The sequence below is a fragment of the Corapipo altera genome, unplaced genomic scaffold (genome assembly GCF_003945725.1).
Source record: "Corapipo altera isolate COAL_440 unplaced genomic scaffold, ASM394572v1 327, whole genome shotgun sequence".
Lineage (NCBI taxonomy): Eukaryota > Metazoa > Chordata > Aves > Passeriformes > Pipridae > Corapipo > Corapipo altera.
In genome coordinates this window covers 923,828-949,123 of record NW_020885004.1, presented here as the reverse complement: position 1 = coordinate 949,123, position 25,296 = coordinate 923,828, and the positions used below count along the sequence as shown (strand labels likewise).

At 41.4% G+C, this 25,296-nt stretch overlaps 1 protein-coding gene and 1 long non-coding RNA gene across 6 annotated transcripts in view; one reads left to right on the top strand and one right to left on the bottom strand.

Annotated features, from left to right (window-relative positions):
* Window positions 1–1,247: 1,247 nt before the first annotated feature.
* The window catches only part of PIK3AP1 (phosphoinositide-3-kinase adaptor protein 1), a 44,738-nt gene continuing 20,689 nt past the window's right edge, over window positions 1,248–25,296 (bottom strand). For all 5 annotated transcript variants that reach the window (XM_027667255.1, XM_027667256.1, XM_027667257.1 and 2 more), the window contains 15 exons: window positions 23,618–23,766; window positions 22,629–22,773; window positions 21,069–21,211; window positions 19,805–19,937; window positions 19,218–19,414; window positions 17,784–17,973; window positions 12,272–12,367; window positions 11,574–11,750; window positions 10,733–10,795; window positions 9,595–9,800; window positions 7,939–8,011; window positions 7,447–7,602; window positions 5,636–5,706; window positions 5,345–5,454; window positions 1,248–4,512 (listed from right to left, as the gene is read on the bottom strand). In XM_027667255.1, the coding sequence (XP_027523056.1) occupies window positions 4,458–4,512; window positions 5,345–5,454; window positions 5,636–5,706; window positions 7,447–7,602; window positions 7,939–8,011; window positions 9,595–9,800; window positions 10,733–10,795; window positions 11,574–11,750; window positions 12,272–12,367; window positions 17,784–17,973; window positions 19,218–19,414; window positions 19,805–19,937; window positions 21,069–21,211; window positions 22,629–22,773; window positions 23,618–23,692 (1,890 nt within the window). In that variant the 5' untranslated portion in view covers window positions 23,693–23,766 and the 3' untranslated portion in view covers window positions 1,248–4,457. The remainder of the gene's footprint in view (window positions 4,513–5,344; window positions 5,455–5,635; window positions 5,707–7,446; window positions 7,603–7,938; window positions 8,012–9,594; window positions 9,801–10,732; window positions 10,796–11,573; window positions 11,751–12,271; window positions 12,368–17,783; window positions 17,974–19,217; window positions 19,415–19,804; window positions 19,938–21,068; window positions 21,212–22,628; window positions 22,774–23,617; window positions 23,767–25,296) is intronic.
* On the top strand, window positions 3,461–9,686 carry LOC113958741. Its single transcript, XR_003531597.1, has 3 exons — window positions 3,461–3,532; window positions 8,384–8,556; window positions 8,778–9,686. It is a non-coding gene; the product is annotated as an uncharacterized LOC113958741 (long non-coding RNA).

The window sequence follows — 25,296 nt, the reverse complement described above, 5'->3', positions numbered from 1 at the left end:
AATAACGTACAGTTATTTGGGAACATCGCGGCCCAGGGCTGTGTGCGAGTACGCGCTGGAGCACAAGTCCTGCGAGGAGCGGCTGGGGGAGCTGGGGTTGTGTAGCCTGGAGGAGGCTCAGGGGAGACCTTATCGCTGTAAAAATACCTGAAAGGAGGCTGTAGCCAGGTGGGTGTTGTGCTCTTCTCCCAGGCAACCAGCGACTGGACGGGAGGACACGGGCTCAAGCGGCACTAGGGGAGGTTTAGTTTGGACATTAGGAAGAATTTCTTCACGGGAAGGGTGATTAGACATTGGAATGGGCTGCCCAGCGTCACCGGTGGTGGAGTCACCGTCCCTGAAGGTGTTTAAGGAGAGACTCAACATGCAACTTAGTGCCGTGCTGTAGTTGACAGGCTGGTGTTCGGTCGTAGGTTGGACTCTCACGGGTCTTTTCCAACCTAATTGGTTCTGTATCATACGGGGTCCCACCCTCTACGCCCCTGCAGCACAAGCTGCAGGAGCTTTAGGGGCCGAGGGTGGGCACTGAGGCGACACAGCCACACCTGGGCCTCGCCTAAGGGAGGGTTTCCATCAGTGCTGGCTAAGATGAAGCCTGTAAACCTGCCTATGAACTTGGAACTCCCTCAAGCTACAAGTCCGAAGTAAAAAAACCCCAAACAAATCCCCCAGTCCAAAAAGCTCACAGTATTAAGGATTAATTCATCAGACAACTTTTAAACTGAACATACTGTAAAAAAAATTACATACAGTAAAAAAATTCAGAGGCTATCCGATGTAATATTAAAAAAAAAGGTGGGCTACACCATCTTATCAAATATTGCACAAGCCAACAAATAGACAACGAGGGACACGAGCAGAAGGCAGGAACTGCTCTGCTGGTACCTGCCATCCATGCTTTGTAGGAACGATGCAAAACCGGATTTTCTTGTTTACCACTTACCACCATACTTACACTAAAAGCTTTTCTCCTTGTGGTCTTACACAGTCAGTCTACCAACCTGAACATATTTCACAAGATGCATTTATAGCCTTTTCCAGATAGAGCATCTACCATATCCTGCCTATTTTGGTAGAAGGTCCCTGCAGACAAGATACTTGCCAAAACCTATGCAAAAGCCCTGCTTATATTACACACACACACGAAGAAAACCTAGACAGCTTTGGTAACACCATACGTTTCTTTCTAGTCATTGCATCTCAGTCCAAAACAGAGCAGCTTACCCTTGGGGACAGAGAGAGGAGGCTTCAGCATCTTCGGTTTATTCAGTAATTAAGCCTCAGTCAGCAACAGGGCCAGCCAGAGCCATCTGCTGCAGCAGGGTTTTCAAGGCATGTTATACAAACAGCAAACACTTTCTCTGGGCCAGCAGCTGCCAGGTGAGTTTGGTGGATTTGTTGATGCCCCCACAGCTGGCCAGGCCACTTAACTTTTACCATCAATTTTATTATCTGTTCAGTCCTTGAACTCTAAAAGCCATCAGAAACACTCTTCATTCCCTCCCTCCCAAGCATATTCTTGAGTAACCAACAATCTGGTTGCACGCAGTTTTCTCCTCTGGTCTCTTCTGAGCTTCAGTTTCAGCACACTTTTTATCCCAGGTGGAAGCAATACGCACCACGTGCTCACCAGCACAAATGGAGTCTACAGATACAAAGACTCCATATGTTAAGATGTAAGAGGTTTAAAGCGACTACATGAATCCAACCTTTGTGGAACATACACTGTGGTGGCTAAGCAGGGGCATCTCTGCTGGCCTGCAAGAGACTTGGAAGTCATGCCTGCATCCCAATTGTTTACCTGCATTTAACAGTGAAGTCGTTTTAGTGCTATTCCTTTTCTCCTTGATAGGGTGATAGTTTTGCGGTGATTGCTGGTCAGTGAGATCTCTAATTAATCCAGCAGAAGTGAGGCAGGAATGGCTGAGACTACAGCTGCATCTTCAGTTTCCCTCCCTTAGGCAGTGCAGAAGGGGCTTGAACAGAATGCATTTATAATATGCCTCAGCTCCACCTGTCCCAGCTCACCTCCTCCAAAACAGAGTCCCACTAGCATTTGATTTTGTATGATAGGTCAGGTCAGAGTAAGGAAGTATCAGAACTTCAAATGGGACAGGGACTGAAAGGCTACTTATGAGCTGCTTTTCAGCAATTCAGATATAAACTCTCACTACAGCACTAACAATAAAAGTGCAGTTCACAGACATGTTATCAGGATTGTGCAAAGGCAACCCCTTAAGTACGGTACATTAAAAACTAGCTTGGAAAGATGGATCCGTGGACTGCTTCAGTCCAACGGCTTTGAAAGGAAATCTTCTGCACAATACACTTCTATATTTTTCTCTTAATTTCCTGCCTTATTACAGTTTTCCCCACATCCTACAATTTTACCTTATGCTGTGTCTGACAGATGCGGAAGCAGATAAATTCCTCTTATCACATCACGTCTCCAAGCTCTGGGACACAGCTGCAGCCAGCACTAAGGAGATGGGGAATTTTTAAACAAAACCAGGGAACTGTGTGCAAACCAAAGCATGGGACAGCTGAAGACAATCAAGCTGCTGAATGTCCTCTTTTGGTTTATTTCATTTATCCCTAATTCCTTCACTTATCCTTGCTACCATTTTCCTCATTTCAGCATCAAAACCTCCTTCCCTGCTTCCAATTTGACCTAATAGTGGTGGAAACCTTGTTTCATTCAAAGGGGAGCACAGGAAGGCAGCTCCCACCTCACCGTTCCCCTGACAACAGTGAACAAAGAACAAACTGTCAGTGAGAGTCTGTAGTGCCAAAGTTACTGGAGAAGGCACTGAGATCCTTTAAATAAGGAAAGAAAAACCCAAACGGAAGGATGCCTCTGTAGCTATAGGCTTGCAGCACAACACCCGCACCCCTCTATCATCAAAAGGAGAGGGTATATAAACTGCACGTGGAGTCATACACTGTGATCTTAATGCATCGATGGTATTTAGCATATGCCTATATCCCTGAAAGCAGCAGGGGCTTCTCCACCTTTATTCAGTGCTGGTTGAGTCACAGTTGCTGTCTTGTCACTCTTGCAGCTTCACACATTGGGTTTGCCACCCTGCAAGAGAAAGGAACTGCAACTCTGTGACCTGATCGGACAGAAGCTTTATGTGTCCTACCTGCATCTGAGGGATCACCTAACACAGGTGTATTTATGTCTTTTTCAGGGCTGGGAGAGGGAGAATGGCTTGAAAACCAAGTAAGTAATGTTGCTTAATTCTCTGCCCTGATTGTTATCTTGAAGAATTCCCATCTGTGTCACTCTTGGACAACCAGAGACCTATACTTGCCCCAAGGGCCAGGATATGCACAGAAGATTTCAAGGTCTGGAAGAGAGCCAAACCAGGAAGCCTCCTTAAGTTTGTAAGCCCTCAGGCAGAAAGAAGGCTGGACACAGCTGTTGTGGATTCACATTGCTAGGAAGGAACTGTAGAGCAAGCAGAGTCCAGCGCCCAGGCTGCCTGTTTCCACTGCAGCCAACTAAAACACAGCTGGTATTTGTGAGGTGTGTGCATTGATAATTGGAGACTCACTGAACTATTTCTGAGCATGAAGTGAAATACCTTCATATTGCTTCTGTGATGACCACACGTAAGAGATACAGAATACAGTACTGCCACCAGTTCCTTCCTCTAATTTGAGAGGCCAGTCATGTGATTTTGTTACACCGTACCCACCTCCTCCACAAAAAAAGGTTTGAGTACAGTTGGTTTGTGATACAGCAGGTTCCTTACCAACTACCTTGGAAATTTTCATGTTAAACGCAGCACACACAACCCCTTATTAATGTCTGTCCTCTTCAGAGAGGGAAGGGAAAGGAAAAGGCATTTTCAAGGCTGTATGCAAAATACAATTCTTCAAGACAGACAATTTCTCATCCTCCCGTGGTTTAATGATCGCTGGAGGGGGATGCCATGCCTTCTGAAAGGTCAGTATATCTGTGCCCAAAATGTTTTGCCTAACAGCAGTATATTCACCTGCTCCTGCTGTCATGAGCATTCTTCAAACAACTCATTTTCTTTAGTTTTTCAAGTGTGTTTTCCAGTCAAGCCCTTGTAGACCATCTTGAGGGTTTTAGTAACAATGCTTATCAGCATTTAGTTCTTAAAAGGACACGTGTGCTTTCTTGGTCAAAAGGAAACTTCATGTCGGTGCAGGGCTCCCAAGACACCCATCAGTATTCTCCTTCCCAACCATGATACTTTTTCATGAAGCCCCAAAGCACCAAAATTCTTCCAACTAAAAAATGTTATAGAAGGCCAAGAAGTCTCAGTGAAAATCATGGGGAAAGTCACCAGAGCTTTAGGGAGGAGGAAGGGGATGAAAACATTTTGGTCCTGCTTATAAATAATTTAAGACAGCCAAAAAATATCTGTACAAACACATGTATAAACAGAAAAAAATCTCATATTCCAGAGATGTTGAGAAATTCAGCGACCTCTTGGTGGTACAGGTGGAGGATAAAAGTCTTCACAGCTTACAGGCCTATAAAAAGACAGAGAATAAAAATGCATGCAAAAATAGTAGAAAATAGAGTTCTGGAATAACACATTGTATGCAATAACATCATATGTGAGAATACTGTACAAGCAATAGTCATATAAGAAGAAAAACAGGCTATCAGTGATTCAGCAACAGAGCAGATGCCAAGCTGCCAAAGCCCTGTTCCTGTCAAAGCTATTTCTTCTGCTCTTCACCTGCAGTAATTCTAATATTACTGTAAAGAGATACTATAATACTTAGTTGGAGTAAAACTTTGATAGTATGGTAGCTTTCTCCTGAACATTGTATGAAAAGCAATAGGAAGAGATTAAAAGATTCTAAGTCTTTTTTCCAACAGACTACAGATAAATTCCAAATATATTCCTTGCCAGAGCCAAGCCAACATACAGAACTTGCTGCACCCACACAGTGGTAATTACTGCTTTAGCAGTTGGAGAATTTTATTAGTATCTGTACTGAGATAACTTTCTGGGGCTTGGACTTCATAGACTTGCACCAGTTGGCCTGTTTGGAATGTTTACAAGTTAAAGTTTGTGGTGCCATGCATGAACCTCAGTGAAAGCACTGCAGTAGGAATGTTACCAACTAGGAAACTGTGAGGTTTCCAACTAGGAAACTGTGTAATACCTCCAGGTATTACAGATGAGAAACAAGGATCTTACAGTTCCTAACAGTGTGTGTTGGACAGTAAGAGTCTGGTAGATTTTGTTCAAAGACACATTTGCTTCCTGCCCTGCTGCCAGCCTCACTTTCTGTCCAAGGCTTTCATATGGATTCAGGGAAAATTCGTTTTTGAGCTTCCTTTTAGCTTTACCTGCTTGCACCTCGAGGAGGCACTCTGGGAGGCCTTTCTGGGAAAGGCAGCCTCTCTGCTTGGTGGGCAACTGGGCTGCGGCTTCTAGTTGTTTCTGGGACTTCATTGTCCTACAAAACAAAAAGAAGTGTTTACAGACCAGCAAAATTTGGTTCTTGCTAGCTTCACAACAGAAGTGGCTACATTTTTCCATTTCTGCAAATGCAGTGCCATCTCTGAGCTCCTTTTTTTTGCATGAAAACAAATCCATGTACTTAAGAACAGCAGCATATAGCAGAGGTGAGAGCTTACCTCACTGTCCCCTTCCATCCCACTGCTGACACTCAATATGCTCCGAGTGCTGGAGCGGTTACTTGCACTACCTAGAGTGAGTAAGCAAGACAAAACAAACTGATTATTAAATTCTGGTGATTTAACTGCATATCACTAACTCAGGGCTCTTTTAACCTCATGCTTAACTCTTGCACACATAATTTAATGCTTCTTTAATTTATTTCCACTGTTATTTTTCACATGTTCAGGATCCAAAGAGCAGCATTTCATACAATACAAACCATAGGGCCATGCTATTAATTATGCTTTCTTTCTAGAAGATTTCTGCCCTATCTAGATCCAGTCTTCTGTTAAATACTCACAAGCATGGTTTAACTGAAAAGATCTGGTGCCAATATCACCTGGCAAGTCAGGCAAATATTTTCACAAGGGTTACACACCCAGCATTTATGGATATTTAAATTATCAGTCCCCATATCTTTAACAACTGCATGAAGGTAGACAGCTCTGAGCACTGTCACATATTTATTACTGGAATAAGTGACTGCTTGAGAGGTTATTGTTCCAAATAGGTGCTTACCACCTCCTCTCAAAGCAACCCTCACTCATTGCAAGAATGTTTCCTAGTCTGTTTCCAAGCTAAAATGACAAGTTTGTTCATACAACCTTCAGCAACCATCTATACAAACCCATTTAACTGCCATGGACTCAGAGGACAGATTGTTTTTGCAATCAGTCATGCCATCTCCAAAGGTGACAGCAACTCAAAAACATATCCTACACTGTTATGGCTGGTTTCAGTCATAAACAAATAATGTCCTATAGGACTGTGAAATACTGGGACACTAATGTTCAGAAACCTCTATACTGAAATGGTAGCTAGAGGTTTTCTCCTAAGATGCAGTCCTCCTCCCTACTAGCTTTGGTAACATAACTCTCTTTATCAGCTGGTACAAACAGCAGCACTTAAAGAGTGCTAAATACTGTGGTATGGTCCATTCTCACAGTCATACTATGAGAAAGAGCACCAAGCTGCACACAGAGAACTCTGCAGACTCTTAACATTTCTCTCACAACTGCTTCTATGCAAGTTACTGGTTCAGTCAGCTTCCTCTGGCACCTATTCTCAGTGTGTGCCAGCTATATCTTGCCAAGAATCAAAGGCAGTAATCTCACTGGGACTCAGTTTTCCTTTCAGAAGACCAAAATGATCCTAATTCTTTCTGCAAGAATTACTCAGTCTGCAATAAGAGCAGGAATGCAGGGATTTAATTTGCACAAATTAAACCTAATGAAAACCAAAGATAATAAAAATGTGCTGACTGTCCAAGTCACTCAAGAGGTCCCACAGTTACCAATGAAAGATGCTGTCCTTTTTCTACAACAATTGAGGAAATGACATGCAGAGACTGCTTTCCAGCCTGAAATATGAATATGCCCTTCAGGCCAGAAGAGCACACGGCCTGCTGGCAGTCACAGCATGGGAGCATCCTTTTCAATAAGAGAGCAGCTGCCATCTACTTTTCAGAACTGCAGACAGGTGGTATGCCTTCCCCAAGAAGACTCAAGGGAATCTTTTGCTCAGCTTTCAGGTTCTCCTCCTGCAGAGATGCACACACAAGATGCCCAAACCACTTGATGTACACCTGGAGTTGCTTTTACAGTTTTGAGAACAGCCAACTTGAGGCATGCAGGGTTTGGGGTGGCATTGTCAGTGCTGGGATTCAGGAACAGAAGTCCTGTTCCCTGAGCTGACTCGAGGGTCAGGCTGGGGAAGTGCTTTCCATCCAGCTTTCCTGTAGAGAGGGTGACACTCAGGGCTTGCTTACTTGTTGTGCTGGATGTGCTTTCTGTTTTCCAGTCTCCTCGCTTTAACTCCTTTTTTGGTGGAAAAACGTTTTTCCTGGGGGTGTATTCATATATTCCACATTCTGGTCTCCCCAAAGTATTATGAGAACGTCGAATGGGTACTGTAATTTCTAAATCTGGAAGGGAAAATTAACAGCTCAGAAGGATCTATGCAATTATAGCCTCTGAGAGACAGTTTTGCACTTAAGAACAAAGTTAAACACAATCACATAAGGGCAATCATAACTATACATGAATGCATCAAGATGCACTCCACAGATGTGGGCATATTTTCCTTGTCTGTGAAACTGAGGAGTAAAGAAACTTCCCTATGCTTTTGCCAACTGGCACATGGATGTGCATGTTAAAATATCACAGAAATACAACATACACGGTCATATTTCTGCCTGAAGAGCCTATTAATATGGTTAGGTGCTTCATTACCAGAGAATGTGTGAATCAGAGACTGTTACCTGCACTTTTGTCTTTTTTTTGCTTCTCCATTTGCCTCCTGGTTATGCTGTCTCGTAGACGTTTCAGATTTTCCTAGAAACATCACAAGATATGTTTTTCAGGGCTTTGGCTAAAGGAGGATGAGCAGCTTTCTGACAAAACTAATATTATATTTCATCTAACTTTGCAGCCAAGCTGTAACAAAGCCTGCTAGACCTGGCTGAAGTCCAAACCATGTCAACAGGTTTTAAGCTATTCCCTTCAGAAACCCACGTGTGCCTTTCAGAAGCCGAGATTTTTTAGATGTTCATTGTGTATGTTAAGGTCAAGTTCACACACTCAGTTGCAGATAAGCAGCACACTGGGCGTAGAACTCCCTCTATTTTCTGTTTTCACTGTGACATTGGCACAGAAACAAGACCCACAACCAACTAACTGCAAAGTCCTTTCTGTACTAATAAACAGGTAATTCTGATTGCAGGGACAGAAAAGGCTGCCACGCATCCCAGAGTGTGAGGGACAACTCAAAGAATTCAGGACATCTCCAGTGAAGCAAGAGGGGACACCTGGAAATGTAACTGGGAGCAAAGTCTCTTCACCATTGTGTGGCAGCATACTGCACCTTACAGTATGAAAAGGTGGGTAGAAAAAAGACAACTTTTTTCAGTAGGGAAATATGTACATATCTGAGAGAAAATATGGTGGAATCACTGGAAAAGCAAGTGAAGCAATTGCTGTACCATGAAGCAAGATTTGAAGTGGAGACTTTGAAAGCTGCTCGTGGGATGGGGCACAGAGCATATCACTTCATCTCTTCTACAGACAACTACTAAAGTAGCACTGTGTTCTTCACTGACAGGAGAAGGGATTCCTCTGACTGTTTCTGGGTAGAGAAGACCCTTCCAAGTGAGAATGAGGAGGAGAAAAGCCTTGACCTTTTCTGACAGCTTCCAAAACAATGTCACACACTGGAGACCAGCACCTCCAGTGTGAGAGCAGATTGCCACAGCTCGAACAAAAGGCTCCAAAAGAAGCAAGCAGTGGTTTTAAAGAGGGAGCCTCTAACTTAAGAATGAAAATTTTAAACTATGACTGCTAGTTACATCAGTCATTATGCTGCTGCTGCCAACAAAATGACTCCCTCATTCGGTTAAGCCACCCAAACACCCTGCTTTTACTAATGACTGTTGCTAGACCTTGCCCAGCTGCAAAGAACAGTCCCGGAGCCATCAACAAACACCCAGGGAGGGATCAGACCATCTACCAGCTAGGACTTCACAGCCAACACACCATCTGGGACACAGTCTTCACTGATCTGAAATGGATGAGAACTGACAAGCTAAATGTTCATCCCAGAAGTCCCCTGCCAGCAGGTAGCTGCTAGGTGACCTCTGGAAAGGTAATTCAGCCAACTGGATTTGGTCCAATTCGTAGTGCACAGATCTCCAAAAACTAACAGTACTACTGCAAGACAAACAGATCTGCATAACAGCTACCTGCTTGCTGCTGCCTGCGAACAGCCCCTCCATGTCAGGAGAGAACTCTGCTAGTTAGCAGAGTTAGCAGTTAGCAGTCTTCCTGCTCCAACTGGGAAAGAAATGTACCTGCACTGAAACAGCTTGTGATATAACCTAGAGAGACAGATGTATTTCTTAAACAGTAGAGTAAGTCTGTACCTGCTGGAACCGGAATGATTCTGATCTCTTTTTCTGATTCAGTTGCCACTCCTTAAAATGAAGTACAGCTTCATCCACAGTGAGTATGCCCATTTTCACTTGCTCCTGTAATGTAATCAGCTGCCGTTGGCCTGGGGTTTTCATTCCAGCAAATGGATCATATATGCTTGATTGAGACAGGTCCCTTACAGGCCTGACTATTGTCTCTGAAGAGAGAACACCACCAAAAGTATTACTGAACTTGTGGCATCTGCCTTCCTCACTGAATAGAAAGAGCTCAAGCACCCTTGATATAGCAGAGATGCAAAACAAAAAAAATTATCAATATTACAGACTGAATGTTTTCTAAGAAGTGTTTTGTTCTTAGGCCATCCTACTACTCCTTAGGGCTAAAAGCCCAACTGAGAGGCAGCCTTGTACACAGATATTTCCCGGAGATAATCTCTGTTCTTAAAAACATAATTTAAGTGAACATCACAAAATGTATTCCTTAAAGTGCTCAGCTTCCTCAGCAACCCACAAAACAGAGCTTTCACCTTGGCAGTCACAAACCTAGACTCTTCCTAGGTAATTTGTACAGCATAAGTCCAGAAACTGAAAACTCATTCTACTGATGCTGGCATTTTGTAACTCATTTGTAACATAAAGAGGAGTTCCCAACACGAGATAAAAGCTTAGATGTGGTACCTGGCACTCTGATAGTGCACAGGATAAGAAGTGAAAGTATGAGGACAGAGGTTTGGAGGTGCAGAGAGCAATGGCAATCGGTTCACTAGAAGTGAAATCACAGGATAATGATTAACAAGGAGTGGCTATATACAGAACATTAAAAGAGGGACATCATTTGCATGAAGTAATATGGTTCACGTCATAAAAAAGGACTTCAATGACCATTATGATCTTGACTGAGGATAAACTCCAAGACAGGGGATACATGTAGAGTACATGATAAAAGGATATAGTTATAAAAGTTTCCAGTGTCACATGAGGTCAAAAAGGTTGGGTCATTCATAAAGGACTGTTATCCCCAGAGCTTTGTAAAACAGTCTATTCTGTCGTATTTCACGCAAATGAAGCTATCTCAGCAGATCTGCTTTTGGACTACTGGAAGGATTTTCAGAGTGACCTTCTGACTTACCTTTCTTAATCCTTCCTCTAGGGACATAAAGATTCTCAGGTCTTTGAGCTTTCTGTGCAAAAACTGCAAAATAAACATTCTTTAGATACTGAAATGCATCTCATGAAGACAGAAGTAGCAAGGATGAATATGGGAAGCACACAATTCTGTAGTGCATTACAGCTTCTGTTACCCTACTAAGTCCATTAAAGAAAACAAAGATCTGTACAGAAGAATTCCCTTTCTATTGACCTCAAAGAATTTAGCCCAGTCACCTCTAAAAGAAATCTGGACATGGTCTCCCCATAATCCTGTCATGAGAGGAAGGAGAAGTCACTGAAATTACTCTCTCACATGGTACTGTGGTTCTTGTGAGAATGTTTGTGAAATATGACCAAGATTTCCAAAACTGTCTAGCAAACTAAGAGGCACAATCTTCTTCAATTTCAATTAAACCCCATCTCAGAGGGAGATCATGCCCTATATAAATGTGATTGAATCAATGAAACTATTACAGAGCAGCAGTCTCAATTTATTAGCTTGATTTTGTCCTTATAATATCAGGATCTTTCCTTTGTAGTTGGATTTGTTTATACCATTTGGGGGTAATCTGTCATCCTACTTCTTTCATTAAGAGCAAGCTCAGGCCACGATCTTGAGATACAATATCCCCATATTTTCAGAGTAGACAGAAAATGAAAAATATATGAAATTGGATCCCAAAGGTGGTCCAACTCCAGAGTCAAATAATACAGGGATCTCAAAAAGTATAGGCTTTCTTGGCATTTATTTGGCAACTGAAGCCCATGTCAATGCCATACTACAGTTGACTAGTCTACATTTCCACTGGTACCCAACTCACTTTTGGAGATGTACAGTTCATTGTCTGGCTGTGGAGAACTAGACTCTGGTCTTGGAACAGGGACTGGAGGTCTGTTAGCCATTTCCTGTGGAAAAGTATCTTGTTGCACTGGGTAGTATGCATCTTCACCACATGGCTCGTAAAATTCCTCTGAATCTGGCACATCCATGCTACCGCCTACAACAGAGTACAGTTTGTAACAATAACAACCTGGTCACTTCACTGAACACTGGATCCCTCCAGATGCATTATGTACCACATTTTTACCAAGCTGGCCATTTCACAGGCAAAAGCATCTAGTACTGCAGTGACTTTAGTGTGCCAAAGCCCTTCAGGACAGGACTTGACTTGATAAAGTCATGAACATCTAGTAGCATGTAACTGTTTGCCACTAAACCTGTACCACTTGTTTTGGTGAAAAAATAGTGAAAAACCTCCTAACTCTTTTTAAGAACTTGAAGAACAATTAGTTTAATTAATTCCAGTTAATTGACATACTATAGTTAACAATTCAAACAGAGCACTGTTTTCCAAAAGCTGTTTATGATAGTCTACAAAGTACTAAAGAGAATTGTTCCTTTGTCTGAAGCAAGCAGTGTGGACTATCTCCTATCCTTAAGAGATGAACGAGAAATCTCGAATTCTATTTAATTGCTTTAACTGTGCTGCTGCCATCCCTCCCTCCAAACAGGTCTCACCTTCTAAAAACCTGCGGAGCATGGAGTCTTTTGTAGTTAAAGAAACTTCATCTCCAGCAACTGGAGTGTCTGGTTTGGACTGAAGCATCTCTACATCTGAAAAAAAAAATAAATCAGAATTATGAACCTGTTAATTATATCCTTAAATGTGTGGAACAATGTAATATAATATAATATAATAAACTGATGTGGTATTTCTGACTGGACCTTTGGTTTGTGGTGACAACCAAAGAAGAAGCTGGGCAACTGACCAGACATATTCCTCAAAAAAGGCTTCTGAGTTGCCATGTTCAGTCCACTCTGCACAAATCTTTTCCAGCTGCCCGATGCTTACACTTGAGGGTGACTAACACTGCTGTTGAGAAGTTCTGACAAGGCTTCAAGCAGGCACCGAGTATTGGTTACTACTGAGAGTATGTTGGGCAGATTAAAGTTTTGGCCTCTGCAGAGGGCTCTCGAGAGGAAACCTGCAAATTTGCAAGGCAAGACATTAAAGGCAATTTTCCCATGACCCAGAAAATAGTGTTTGTTTTGTTTATTAGCTAAAAGTCAAAACAGTTGGCTGAGTTAATTAGTTATACTGGAAGGTGTTTAGGGGGTCAGATGATAATCCATATTGAGGAAGGAGTGACAGCAAACAGTAAGATCCTTTGTTAATTCAGTGTTTTACATGAAGAATTCTGATTTTTTTTTAAAAAAAGGGTCAACCTCACTGTAACCCTAAAACTAATCCTAAAACTAAAATTAAATGTTAGGTAACCATGTTCCTAATGATATTAAAACCAAGACTGATTACTAAGTGAATTGTTGAGGCATATCTATTACTGTGTCATAATTCTATTGCTATATAAACTAGATGGTTTGGGTTATATGTGAGAATATGAAATATTTTTATAAATGTATTTTTATATTTTCTAATATTTCTTATTACTTTCCTGCAAAGCTGCGATTATGAAAAAGGAATAAGAAGCAAGATTTTGTGTTTGGGGTTTTTTCATTTTATTTTAAATCACCAGTTGTCCAAGGACTCACTGACAGTCATATGAATGCAGTCAACCTAGATTTAACTTCACAGGAATACCTCCAGCATAGCCACAGCACTACTGCACGCTGTGTGGACTAACCACACCAGCAGCTTCTTAAGAGCTCTGCTGTCCGTGCCACGTTGCATGCTGCTGGAGCTAATCTCCTCACCATCAACTAAATACAAAGTTCATGTAAGCGTCACTGCATTACATGAAAGCACAGATTTGACATTTGAGCATGCTAAAGAATCAGCACTATAGACCTGAAGTTTCCTGTAGAGCGATTTTTCCACCTTGTAGCCACTTTGATTATTTTTAACTTATCTTTTAGAAATTAACCTGTAGCAAACAGCGGCCCAGAGGAAAGCCACTTCTTTATGTGTTTGGGGGCAGAACGGAACATGACAGGTGTGCAAAGTTCCTTTCATTCTCTGTGAAGGAAACAGTATCTTCCCAGTTTTGGCTGTGCTCCACAGGATTACTAAACCATCAGTGCAGAGTATTGCAGGTTTTGCTTTCTATCACATAGTATAGTTAAATTAATCAGCTAACTAGTTTTCCTCAGAAGACAAGATTGCCACCTCGCTACCTTCTTGAACACAGGCCTGTTGCATACAGAGGAGACCTAACACCTCATCCATATACCATAACCAAAAAGAAGTTCTCCAATTTGTAAGTGACACCACCTGTTCCACTTGCTGCAAAAACAGGCTAGTGAGAGAAGTGACAAGAAGGTGGCACACACACACAGGTATTACAGGAAAGGTCACCAGATTTTCCTGAGGCTACTAGGGAAAGTTGGTCTGAAGGGTTAGCAGGAAGAGGGTTAAGCAGTTCCTAGAAGTCAGAATTTAGTAGCTAAAAGATATTTATTGAGAGTTTCAGTTTCCCTTTGCAGGGTTTAAAGTTGCAGAAGGGAGCTCAACCAACCTGCAAACAGACATACAGAAGATGAATTATGACCTATAGACCCTTCACAACAGCTAAAATATCCATGTGTGGGAACCCTTTAGAAAGTAGGATCATCCTTCCCCCGAAAACATTTGTAAACACTAGATGCCAGGTATTCCTGCACACAAAGCAAGCTACCTCTTTACAGAGACCAGTCCTTCATTATGCAAGACAAAAGATTCAACGTGTTGGCATAAATCACAACTCAGAACTTTATAAGCAGTTATATTTTTGTGCACAGTTCTCTCAGCTTGCTCAAGGATGACAAGGTTACTGTTTCTTGCATTAACTAAGGCAAAAACAAAAATCAGTGAGAACAGTGCTGAAAGTTTGGTCTCTAAAATGGTGGAGGAGGGAGGGAATATGCAAGAGAGTAGAATAAGGGCATCACAACTTATTCATATGTGAACTAACATCTATTCTTTAGGTGTTAGAGGTCTGCAAATTACAGGACAATGGACTTTAGTCAGCTGAAACTCTCTAGGTTAAAGGATTAAATCTCTGCATGAAACTCACACTATACAGAGTCTGAGTGTCCACACAGTTCATTAATATAGACACACTGTTATGAGTCCAGATGTTTCAACCAGCTCTCAGCTACTGCCAGTGTCAGACCTTGGACAGTGGGAATTCAGCCTAACTCTTTCTCTTAAGTAAAACAGCATAATACCAGACACAAACCAGACTGTTTAATCTTCACACAAATCAAACAGGTTTTCAGCACTTTGAAGAGGCCTTGCTCTCAGAGTTCCTCCTGTGCTCAATTGCAGCCTACTCAAAACACTGTTTTGCAAAAATCAGCAGGAGGTGCTGGTGAAAGGAAAGCAGAACAAGGAAAGCACTTTATCTGATGCTGTAGTTCCTAGTACCAGCCCGATATGATGGAGGCAACTCTCCCTTTTTGCTGTTCAGCTACTGTGTGACTCAGCTAAATGACATTTACCTGCAAGCTGCACAAACCTGAAGCAAATTCTGGAAAATTATATTTAACTGTACAAGTATTTTAAAAGTGTAGTAAGAGTGAAGCGTGAGGGGAGTGCTCTTCTGAGGAAGGAACAATCAGATTAATGATAAAAAAATTATAGAAGGCAATTCAAACTCATTAATAAAGAACAGCAAATTAGGTACAGCTAGTGAGGTCCCACTGATGTGCCTAGGAATACTTTATGATCTACACTGCTCAGGGCATATCAGGGCATTAAGACCTACCTGGAAAAGAATGCTCCCCTTCAGAGGAGGGGAGGCAGTGTTCTGTAGATGAACAAAACCTTTTCCATTTTTTTATCAATTATTCCAAACCTTAAAGGCACAACTAGCAACGCAACACAAGCGTGTGCAACTTAAGCAGTGTCAGTTTAAGCAAAACTGGGCCCTTGCACAGCTTCTGCACTTTCTCTGAAAATGTTTTCCCAAGACCAAATGCAGAGAGAAAAAAAATATAAAATTGCATTGAAAAATCAGAAGTATGAAGAAAAATACAACAGAACACTCTGGTATCCAAGTATTTGCTACTACTTTTAACTCACTACAATGGCTCCAGTCCTGTGTTACCTTATTCTCAAACCAGTTCCTGCCACACAAATTGACCCTCTGGTATCTAACCTTCCTTTGATCAGTCTCTGAAAAGCTGAGGTGGAAGCCTGCCTTGACCACAATAAGTAGGCACACTGCCACAGTATGGCTACACTTAAAATAGCCCAGGTATTGTCCTCTACACCACAGTCATATCTATTCACATAAGAGTAATTCTTAGAGAAAGTACCTCAGTAGAAGTTAATTATGATTTCCTAGTGAGTTTTTCATCCTCACAAACCTTTAAGTCAGTACAAAAGCTTGAATCCTTTATTTGTGATGCCAGTTCTAAACCAGCCAGCAGTCCCATTAATTTCAGTGGGGGTTTGCCTGTGTATTGTTTGTGTTCTAAATAATAATGAAACACTTTTAACTTTGAGAGAAACAATCTAAGCGTCAAGAACTGTGCCAATTGAAACTTACCTGTTACAATACAGGTCGTTTTTAAGCACTTTTTAGACAAGCTGTAAATATTCTTCAGGCAAAGACTAACAGACTACATAAGAAAAACAGAGAATTTCAATAAAAGACTCCTGAGTAGAAGGCAGCAGAGCTTTTTGTGCAGAGGCAACATACTAGAAATCCAGAAGAAGGAGGAGAGGCTTTTCAGAGTCCAGTTCAAAAGTGATAAATTACAGGGAGCTTGATTTGCGTACATGAAAGAAAGGAATATCCCCTGCATAGTTGCTGGGAGATATGGGCATTTCAGGGCTTGAAGAAGACAAGTTGGGCTTTGTAGTTTTAAGCAAGCTTTTTCCCCCTGCACAGGCTTCATCAATCGACTCCATTCAGCTGTGTACTGATTGCAGGCAGAGCTTGCAAACATCCACAAACTCACCCCCATTATTGCAAACAACAGCAGCTTTGTTTCTTACAAGTCCAACCAATTTACTGCTTACCTCCACCTGAAGGCAGAATAATCCTGGTTTTGGTAGCAAAATTATCCCTGCATCGATCAAAAAAAACTTCGTGGAGAAGAATCTATGATTTCAGGTAAAGAACTGACAGAGTCTTCTGGACTCAATAATCAAGGAAAATGTGTTCTAAAATATGTAATCTAAAAGAGGAGAAAGACAGCCCAGGACCAATATAGCCTATTTCAGAAAGGAAACTTTTCCCTGGAGGCAGCACACTTAAAACCTGCAGAAACACTAGAAGTCCTTATGGAGGTACTTAAATTATAAGAGGCTAGATTCTTTGCTCATCATGGGAATCATAAAATATATCAGTGGGATGAAGCCAGACCAAATAGGCAGGTAAGTAATAACAGCAAATTTACAATTGCTTAACATAGGTATTTAACTTGATATTTGCAATTGGCCTCACTGAATATTAATGGAACGGTGAAAAAGTTAAACAACTGCATATTTATCAGAATTAGCTCTATATTTTTAGCAATAAGCCGACTGTATTAGAATAATGATTTTTCAATTATAATCTTTCCAGTAGACATATTTCTATATGGTCCCTTTCTTTTGCTTTCAAGCTGCTGTGCTAAAGCTCAGCTCATGTTTTTTCAGTTTCCCAGTTGTCAGTAAAATCACATCTTTTTTGTTGGTGTCTGTAAGTCAGAGTGCCCTTAGGCCGCCGGTTCTAAGGAGGGAGAATCAGAACATGGTAGAAAATTTAGTCTCTTCTATATGCTACATTACTTGCTCAAGGTTCAGGGAGTCCTCAAAACACTGAGGAAACAGCTCTTGATCTTGTAAACTACCAATAAAAAAAAAAAAGTATAGAACAATTTTATCAGCTGCCAATATTAGAGATGGAGCATAGTTTCCTTGTGGTGAGAGCAGAAAAGCTGTAACTGCAGCGCTACTGTGTATGAGAGACAGGAGCTCTGAGCAACCTGATCTGTTTAAAGATGTGTCTGCTCATTGCAGGGGGGTTGGATGAGGTAAGCTTTAGAGGTACCTTCTAACCCAAACCATTCTATGATTCTGTGATTCTATGAATATACATACAAAGATCTTCTGGAGCACCAGGGACAAATCCAGCCATGGATTCATAAAGCTCTTCATCGGAGCCAGGATTCAAGGAACACTTCATTAACAGATCTGTGGACAGATGAGCCATGGACTCATAAATAGACTCATCCTCCTCGCCTTGCATCAGCTCTTCCTTAATGTGACTCTTCAGCATATCTGCAGTTTCCTGGAGAGGAAGGAGGGCAAGAAAAAAAAATTCAAGTCTCATTTAAATAAAGAACGTGGAGAATCAAAGCAAGCAAACAATACCTCATTCTCCCATCACTTATGGAAAAAAACACCTAAAGGTAGCCCGTTCCCAAAGATTAAGGCCTTCAAGATCTATGTTGTAGCAATAGGTAAGGAAGGTGAAACAAGTTGGTCCTAACACAGTCTGAAGAGCCATTACAGCCTCTCACCCCTTCAATTTCATGTCCCACCCAGTATCTGCAAACTCCCAGAACACAGGCATAGCTCATTCTAAAAATACAAATGCTTGTCAAAGGCTATTTTGGGGCAAGCATAGCTAACCATAAGGGTGAAAGCTTGCCACATGCAGAGCCCTGCAAGATAGTGAAGTTTTAGCTTTGATATAGATTCAGTTTCAGTTTCTTGGCCATTAGCAGCAGCATGTAACACCCAGAGTGGGAGTACACAGACCCTTTTCTGTGATATTAACAGGAAACCTCACAGCAGGCAGCTGTTCACATAACACAGGCAACTTCTAATTCACAGGACAGCAGAACCCTTTCTCACTTATTTGCAACACGGAGCAGGTGAAGAATGCAGATCTTCACCAAACCACACCAGGGAGCAAAATGTAAAGTTTCATTCCATCCTGCTCCCAAGTTCCAAGTATGTCACAAGCACAGTCATCTTAACCAGTCACAATACTACAAGATATTCTTCTATCCACAAATGCCAACTCATGGGCCCTCAATCCACAGGGCATGTGTGTCAAAACTGTCTACACATGCTTCCTTCAAAAAGAGTCAGGCCAGTAGCTCATAAGATGCTCTACAGAGGTGCAGAGGAACCTTTGCTAGAGTGAAAATAAGGTGAGTAAAGGGGTTTACTGGGATTTTCAGATATCCACACTAGTAGTGATTCTAGTTACTACCTTGCAGTTGTGTCACTGGTGCAGATGATTTGTGTGCTCTGGTACTATGCTGCACAGCTTGACAGTCAATAAGCAGGACCTACTCTTAACACAGCTGTCTCTGTGCTGGTGGAGAGAATATGGGAGGAGCACCATACTGCAATAAGAGGTTGGAAGGACTCCCTGCACATCTCTCACTTACCCCAATGCAAAGATTTTGATCACACAATTTACAGTTTCTGCAGCTCTCCTGCAACACTTAAGTGCCAAGCTTGGTGCCACTGCCCACACTCTCTGTGGGACAAGGCAGAAAGACTGCTGCTTCCTCTTACCACATATTCATCAATGAACTGGCGGAGATCCTTAAAGCCATGCTTTTCTGCTATGGTGTTTGGATAGTGGCCATACTTGTTGGCTACACTGTAGGCCTGCAGCGCTCCAGGGCATGTAAGCAGCAAGGCAGTGAGGTTCTTCAGCCCATATCTTGCAGAGAAGTGAAGCAGTGTTGGCAACTCCTCATCCCTCTGATCTATGAGAACAGGAGCCCATTAGAATCTAAGTTTTTCTCTAGTAGCAACAGAGATATAGGTGAGAAACAAAGGAGAAAATATGGGAGACATTTGGGGACCATCATCTTTTCACTCTGGTTGTGTTTGAAGCTGTCTACCCAGCTGCATCTGTCGCAGTTTAGGAAGTGAGACTGATGAATGTAATTAAAAAAGGGTCAGCTGACACAAAGGGCAATCCCCTTTCTATAGAAACTAATAAAGAAATCACCAGAAATTTAGCTTCTTGGCTGAGATTCAAGATTTTTGAGACAGCCTATGCAGATACCACATTCCACAGTGTTAAGGCACTTCAAGGTAAAACAATGGATACAAACAAAGTTTAAAAATAAACCAAGAATCTTTTAACTTACTTGCTGTCATATCTTCTTCTTCCAGCTGGTTGATTCCAAACAGGTGTAAACCACTGGCAGGAATGTTCTTCTTGAGTGACTCAGTCAACAGTTTGTCCAGTGCTTCTATGCTGTATGGCACGATTTTAAAGGCCTAGAGATAAATGGAAAGTGCTTTTATTTGGAGGAGTCTGGAGATTCAGTTAAGGTGAGATTTCTATGGTGTTTTTATTATTAAGCACAATCAGAAAACAGTAGGTATAAACGTGGAAGGTAGAAATGTTTAGGTTAAGCAAAGAACATGAATAGCTTCCTGGTCCAGAAACAGTATATCATTAAACCAAACAGAAGACACTCCACAACAAGACAGAGCACAATGAGAAAGTCACTCATGCAACTGCAAGCACAGAAAACTGTAGCCTCCTACTTCCTTGACAGGCATAATCTTACTTCTGAAACTGTTCCAATGAAGTGTCCCTCCTGCTGTAAGTATGCACTAGCCCATGTTTAATTACTCTGGTGTAAACTCTGGGTTTGGCTTTTGAGCTAGTTCTTAGCCACTGCGAAACAAGCCTATTCCCCAAGCAGAGGTATCAACCACTTCCAACTTCTGCACAACTTGAACTAAAAAGTAAAGAAAATGCAGTCTCCCCTGCCCCAGGTATACTGATTACTAACAGCACTACTCTGTAGGCTTCTGCTACGTGGCCAACCAGGGACATGCAGGCAGGCAGCAAGGCGACACATCTGAGAGCTTGCCTTGTGCAAGCTTTACCCCTCTGATAGGGTTCAGGTACCCCAACTGGGCAAAATACAATATGAAAACTGAGAAGTGGCTTTGTTAAAGAAGTGCTAAGAGGAAATGAATAATTTTATGTTACTCTGCTTCCTTCAGATAATATGAACCTTTGTTCCTATTCACATCTTAGGTACAAATTCCCAAACAGTTTATTTCGTTATGGTACTTTCTGTTATACCAAGTTCTGTCATTCCAAGCTTTTCAAGTCATCAAGATCTAAATGTGAGTGTTGACTGACTGCATTTTCTTTTTTTTGTTGGTTGGATAACCTGACTCAGCCAGCTATGTGCTTCAGAGACAGAAAAAGCACCCATGCTTTCACTAGAAGGGGGTGTTAAGGTTACGTGATAATCCCTAAATAACCTTGCATTTCTTCATTTCAGAAGAGCTACTTCATGGCAAGCATTTTTGCTTATGCCCACTTGTCTTAGCCTCTGAAAGAGCTGGTTTCCAAAGCATAGTTTCTATGTTTGCTAAAGCCATTACCTGGCACATGAACTGTACGGGGTTGGCTGCATTAGCCAAAAGTCTGCTGATTTCCTCCATGTCCGTGTGGTAAGTGACACTTGTTTCTCCCACCATCAAGTCCCCTGAATATATCTGCAGAGGCACTGTCCCAGAGGTTAAATCTTTGAAAAGAAAGAGCAGAAATCACCATTAGAACAAACAATGGCCATGAGTTTGCATCAAATACTGTGAGGATAGGAGTTTGGATATACTGCCAGATGGATACCAAAACAGTTTCTGCTGTACTGAATTCATGAAGAGTCATAAAAAGAGTCATGATCTTGGTCTGAACACTAGGTAGAAAAGTACTTCTTAACTACCTTCTTTATATCTATGTCAATGCACATAGCCTGTGACCTGCTAAGTCGTCTGCTAACAGTAGACTGGACCATTGATGTGAGCAGTACTTCACCTCAAATTAGAAAGCCTCACATCTCTCCATCCCTGGCTTTCTCTGGAGATCTCTCACTGAGAATTCTGTAACATCTGTCAGCCTCACTAGTGTCTGAATAAGATCAATTTAAAAGAATTCCAGCTTTGCAACTTTTATCCATGCATAGGATTTTCTTCTACCTGCACTTCGAGAGCTTCTTGATGTCTTGTCTAGTGTGTATTCATGTCTGGACTTTCTGTTTGAAACACAGATATTTTGAATCCCACTGAAATTAATCTTTCCCTGTTAGCAACTCAGGAAATGATGAAATGGTTACAGTCACACAAGAAATTAATTAAAAATTATTTCTTTTACTGTTAGAAACTGCAGAGCTTCACTTGTACACTCCATCATGTTTATAATTCAAATACAAGCTGGTTTCAAAGTCTGTTTATATTAGAAGTCTTGATTTAAGACAGATTAAATTGAACCTTTATATGTGAGGTCACCTTCTTTAAATCAACTCATCTCACTGACTTCATGGGAGTTGCTATAATGACTATTAGTCTCTATTATCAGAGCTAGAACAATGACTCTTCAAGAGGACAGACCAAAGTAGATTAAATAAAATAATGCTGGGAAACTACTATCAATCTTTAAGGTTCTGAAATCATGCCCCTAAAGTTTAGTAAACCTAAAGTTTAGACAACCTTCAGTTTCATAAATGTAAATAAATATCTAGAGTGACAGAACATACATAAATTAAAAGGCAAGCCAGAATAGTTTCAGTTTTGATCACAGAGATCATTACACATTAAGCTGTCATAGTCATGCAATTATTTAACTAGCACATTGGTACCCTGCCAATGCTAATGTGGTGGTGGTCATCACACACAGTTAAGTTCAAAGTGCTTTACCAGCTTCAAGGTGTTTCCATACTGCAACCTACTGCTGCTGGGGGGAAAACAGAGCCCTCAGGCAACAGTATCTCTCAGCTCCTCATCACAAAAGTATCACAAAAGATGAGAATGCAAGTTCAAGATTTTCTGGCCTCCATTTTTTCTGCATTGCAACCTTTACCCCTCTGGCACTTCTCAGGACAGGCAGGTTGAGATAGAAAGGAAGCAACGGGGGAAGGAGGTGGGGAAAATCTCAGTCCAGCTTACTTGGAGCCTTCAGAGAGATTGTGTACTCATTCTCCATCTTGGCCAGCACACGCACAGAGGATGCATTCTCCGGAGAGAATTCAACTTCAGTTTTCATTTCACCATCTAGTTTACATTTCATGATAATATAAACTGTTGTCTGCACCTAAGAGAAAGGGCATTACTACACACAGGTTCAATAACATAAAAATACTTACTTTGTTAAGTCTGTTTTCTTGGAATTTTGTTGTCATTGCAACTAACACATGAATTACCACCTGTCACTTTCACAGTCCTGAATGGTTTTCAGGAGCATCTTCCAGTCATGGACTAACTGGGCAGGTGGCTTCTGTTACAGGTTGCACCAGCACAGACATATGCATTAAACTGATAAAACTCTAGATTTATCAGATAGATTTATAAACTGATTAAAGCTAGATTTATAAAATTATTTAGTTTCAACTCTATCAGTCCCTTCACTCAAGCAGCACAGCTACATTTTAAACAGAAACAAAAGAAGAAACTTAGACTCTTTCCATCTGGGGAGATGCTATACTAAGAAGTGCTGTTTTTCAGACAAGAAGCCCTGATCCAAGCTCTTCAGAGTCACTTATGAGGCACACACCAGAATTGTCATACTAGACTGCATCCAAGCTGTGTTAATTTGTTCATTACAATCACCTTACTCCATTTGCCACCAGAACAGAGGAAGGGAAGAGTGTGAATCTGCCTCGCAGCACACAAGCCAAGCATCTGTGTTAATGAGACTGTCAACCAGTGACATTGCAGCCTCCACTGCACAGAGCACTCCATGTTACCAAGTTATTCCTGGGCCTAGGGAACCAAGCTCATGAAACAGAGACATTGAGGACAGGGGGCTGAGAGGGAAGGAGACAGAAAATGAATTTGGGACTAATTCCCAGGCCTGTAAAGCTGACCATTACAGAGCAGCATAATGGGTTGCACCAGCACACAGTAAGAACATAACCCAAGGAGCAGACATACAGTACCCCACATTGTATGCGGTCAGGCTGCACCACTGGGTGGTCCCCAGTGCTCTTGGATGATCTGTGTTCTTCACTCATGGCAAGTCTGTGGAAGTGAGCTGGATTCTTCTCCTCTTCTGTTTCTGTATCAGTCACAGAGTCACAGCCGGAGTCTAAAATAAAGCATGGAGAGTCTTGTTACATCACTCCCCTTTGCTGAAAATGTCCATCACACACATCCATCCTGAGAAACAGCCAGGGAGCTAGTAGGGTGGAACTTGCCATTCCTCTCAAAGATAAAAGGGGATCTAGCTGAAGAAAGGGAAACTACAGAGCTTCCTCTTTTCTTCCCTTAAGAGGTTTTCCAGGGAAGATTCACAAAGACATAGAAGTGGTGGAATAGCACTGAATATGCTTACAAAACAAACAACAATGCCACTCTTTGCTGAGATGCATAGTCCCCTCTCATGTTAGATAGGAAAATTAGTATGTGAATGTCTAATGTAAGAATGATTGTCAACTGACTCCAGCTGCACTCTGATACACTGTAGGATGGCCAGCAGCCTTTAGTCTTCCTTTCCTAAAGTAAATGATGAAAACAAACTTTTCTGTCATTTCAGTGGCATCTTTAGTTTTCTCAACCCTGCTTATGCTGTTACGCTGCTCACCCAAACTCCCAAGTTCATTATTGCATCAAAAAATACAACATGAGGCAGTAGTATGAAGGGGTTCTGTTCCCTGAGCAACAACTATAAGTTGTATACAAGAGTGAAGCTGAAATGTACCGGAGCCTTTCTATCGAAAGTAACAGCACTTTACCTGAACAGTCTCAAGAGTAGAAGTAAACACATGTAAGCCTACAATAAGTGTGTACGAAACAATGTTCTCATTCCCATTTCCCAAAACCAGCACGGATATTGATGGAAGTGCAAACAAACTGAATTGATACCACTGACTGGAAAAAAAAAAAACCAAACCCTAGCCAGAACTAAAATAGATTACTTACCCCTGCCAGGAAATACTTTTCTCAACAAGAGAAAGGAAACAAAAGACGACTTTGTATCTACTTAGTAGAGAACACTTTTTAAGCTAGTTTCTACTTCTTGATTCACATGGTTCCCACTAGGTTTTTTCCCCTCTGTCTCCCAGAACATGGGGTGAAAGCCACTGACTTCACCTTGTCAGAAGACTGATATGAATTCTTAAAACTATCTCCCATGACCAAAATTGCCCAAACTTTGGAAAACTGTGGAGTGGTCAAGAATTTAAGACAACATTTTGGAAGTTATTTGTTATTTACTACTTAGTATAAAACACATCTGTAAAAAGCAGTACAAATTATTTACTAGATAAAACCTCATATTTGGACTGACAGAGTTTTTATTTTAGTAAGAAATGTTCTATTTAAAATGCTCACTCCTGAGGAGAAAGACCTAAGTGACCAACCATGCTGTCTAACCTGTGGCATCCATACAGTGAAGCTGTCAAGAGTTCCAATTTTACTCAGAATCTCTCAACCTCCAAGTACACTAAATTTCCACAAATCAAGACAGCCAAAGTCAGTAAAAGCAGGCCACCACTAGGAGTTCATGTCCTTCTTGTTTCAAACATTGAAGCTAGAAGTCAGTCAGGAATTTAAATCTAGACTTCTTCTTCATTATTATTATTATTATTATTATTATTATTATTATTATTATTATTAT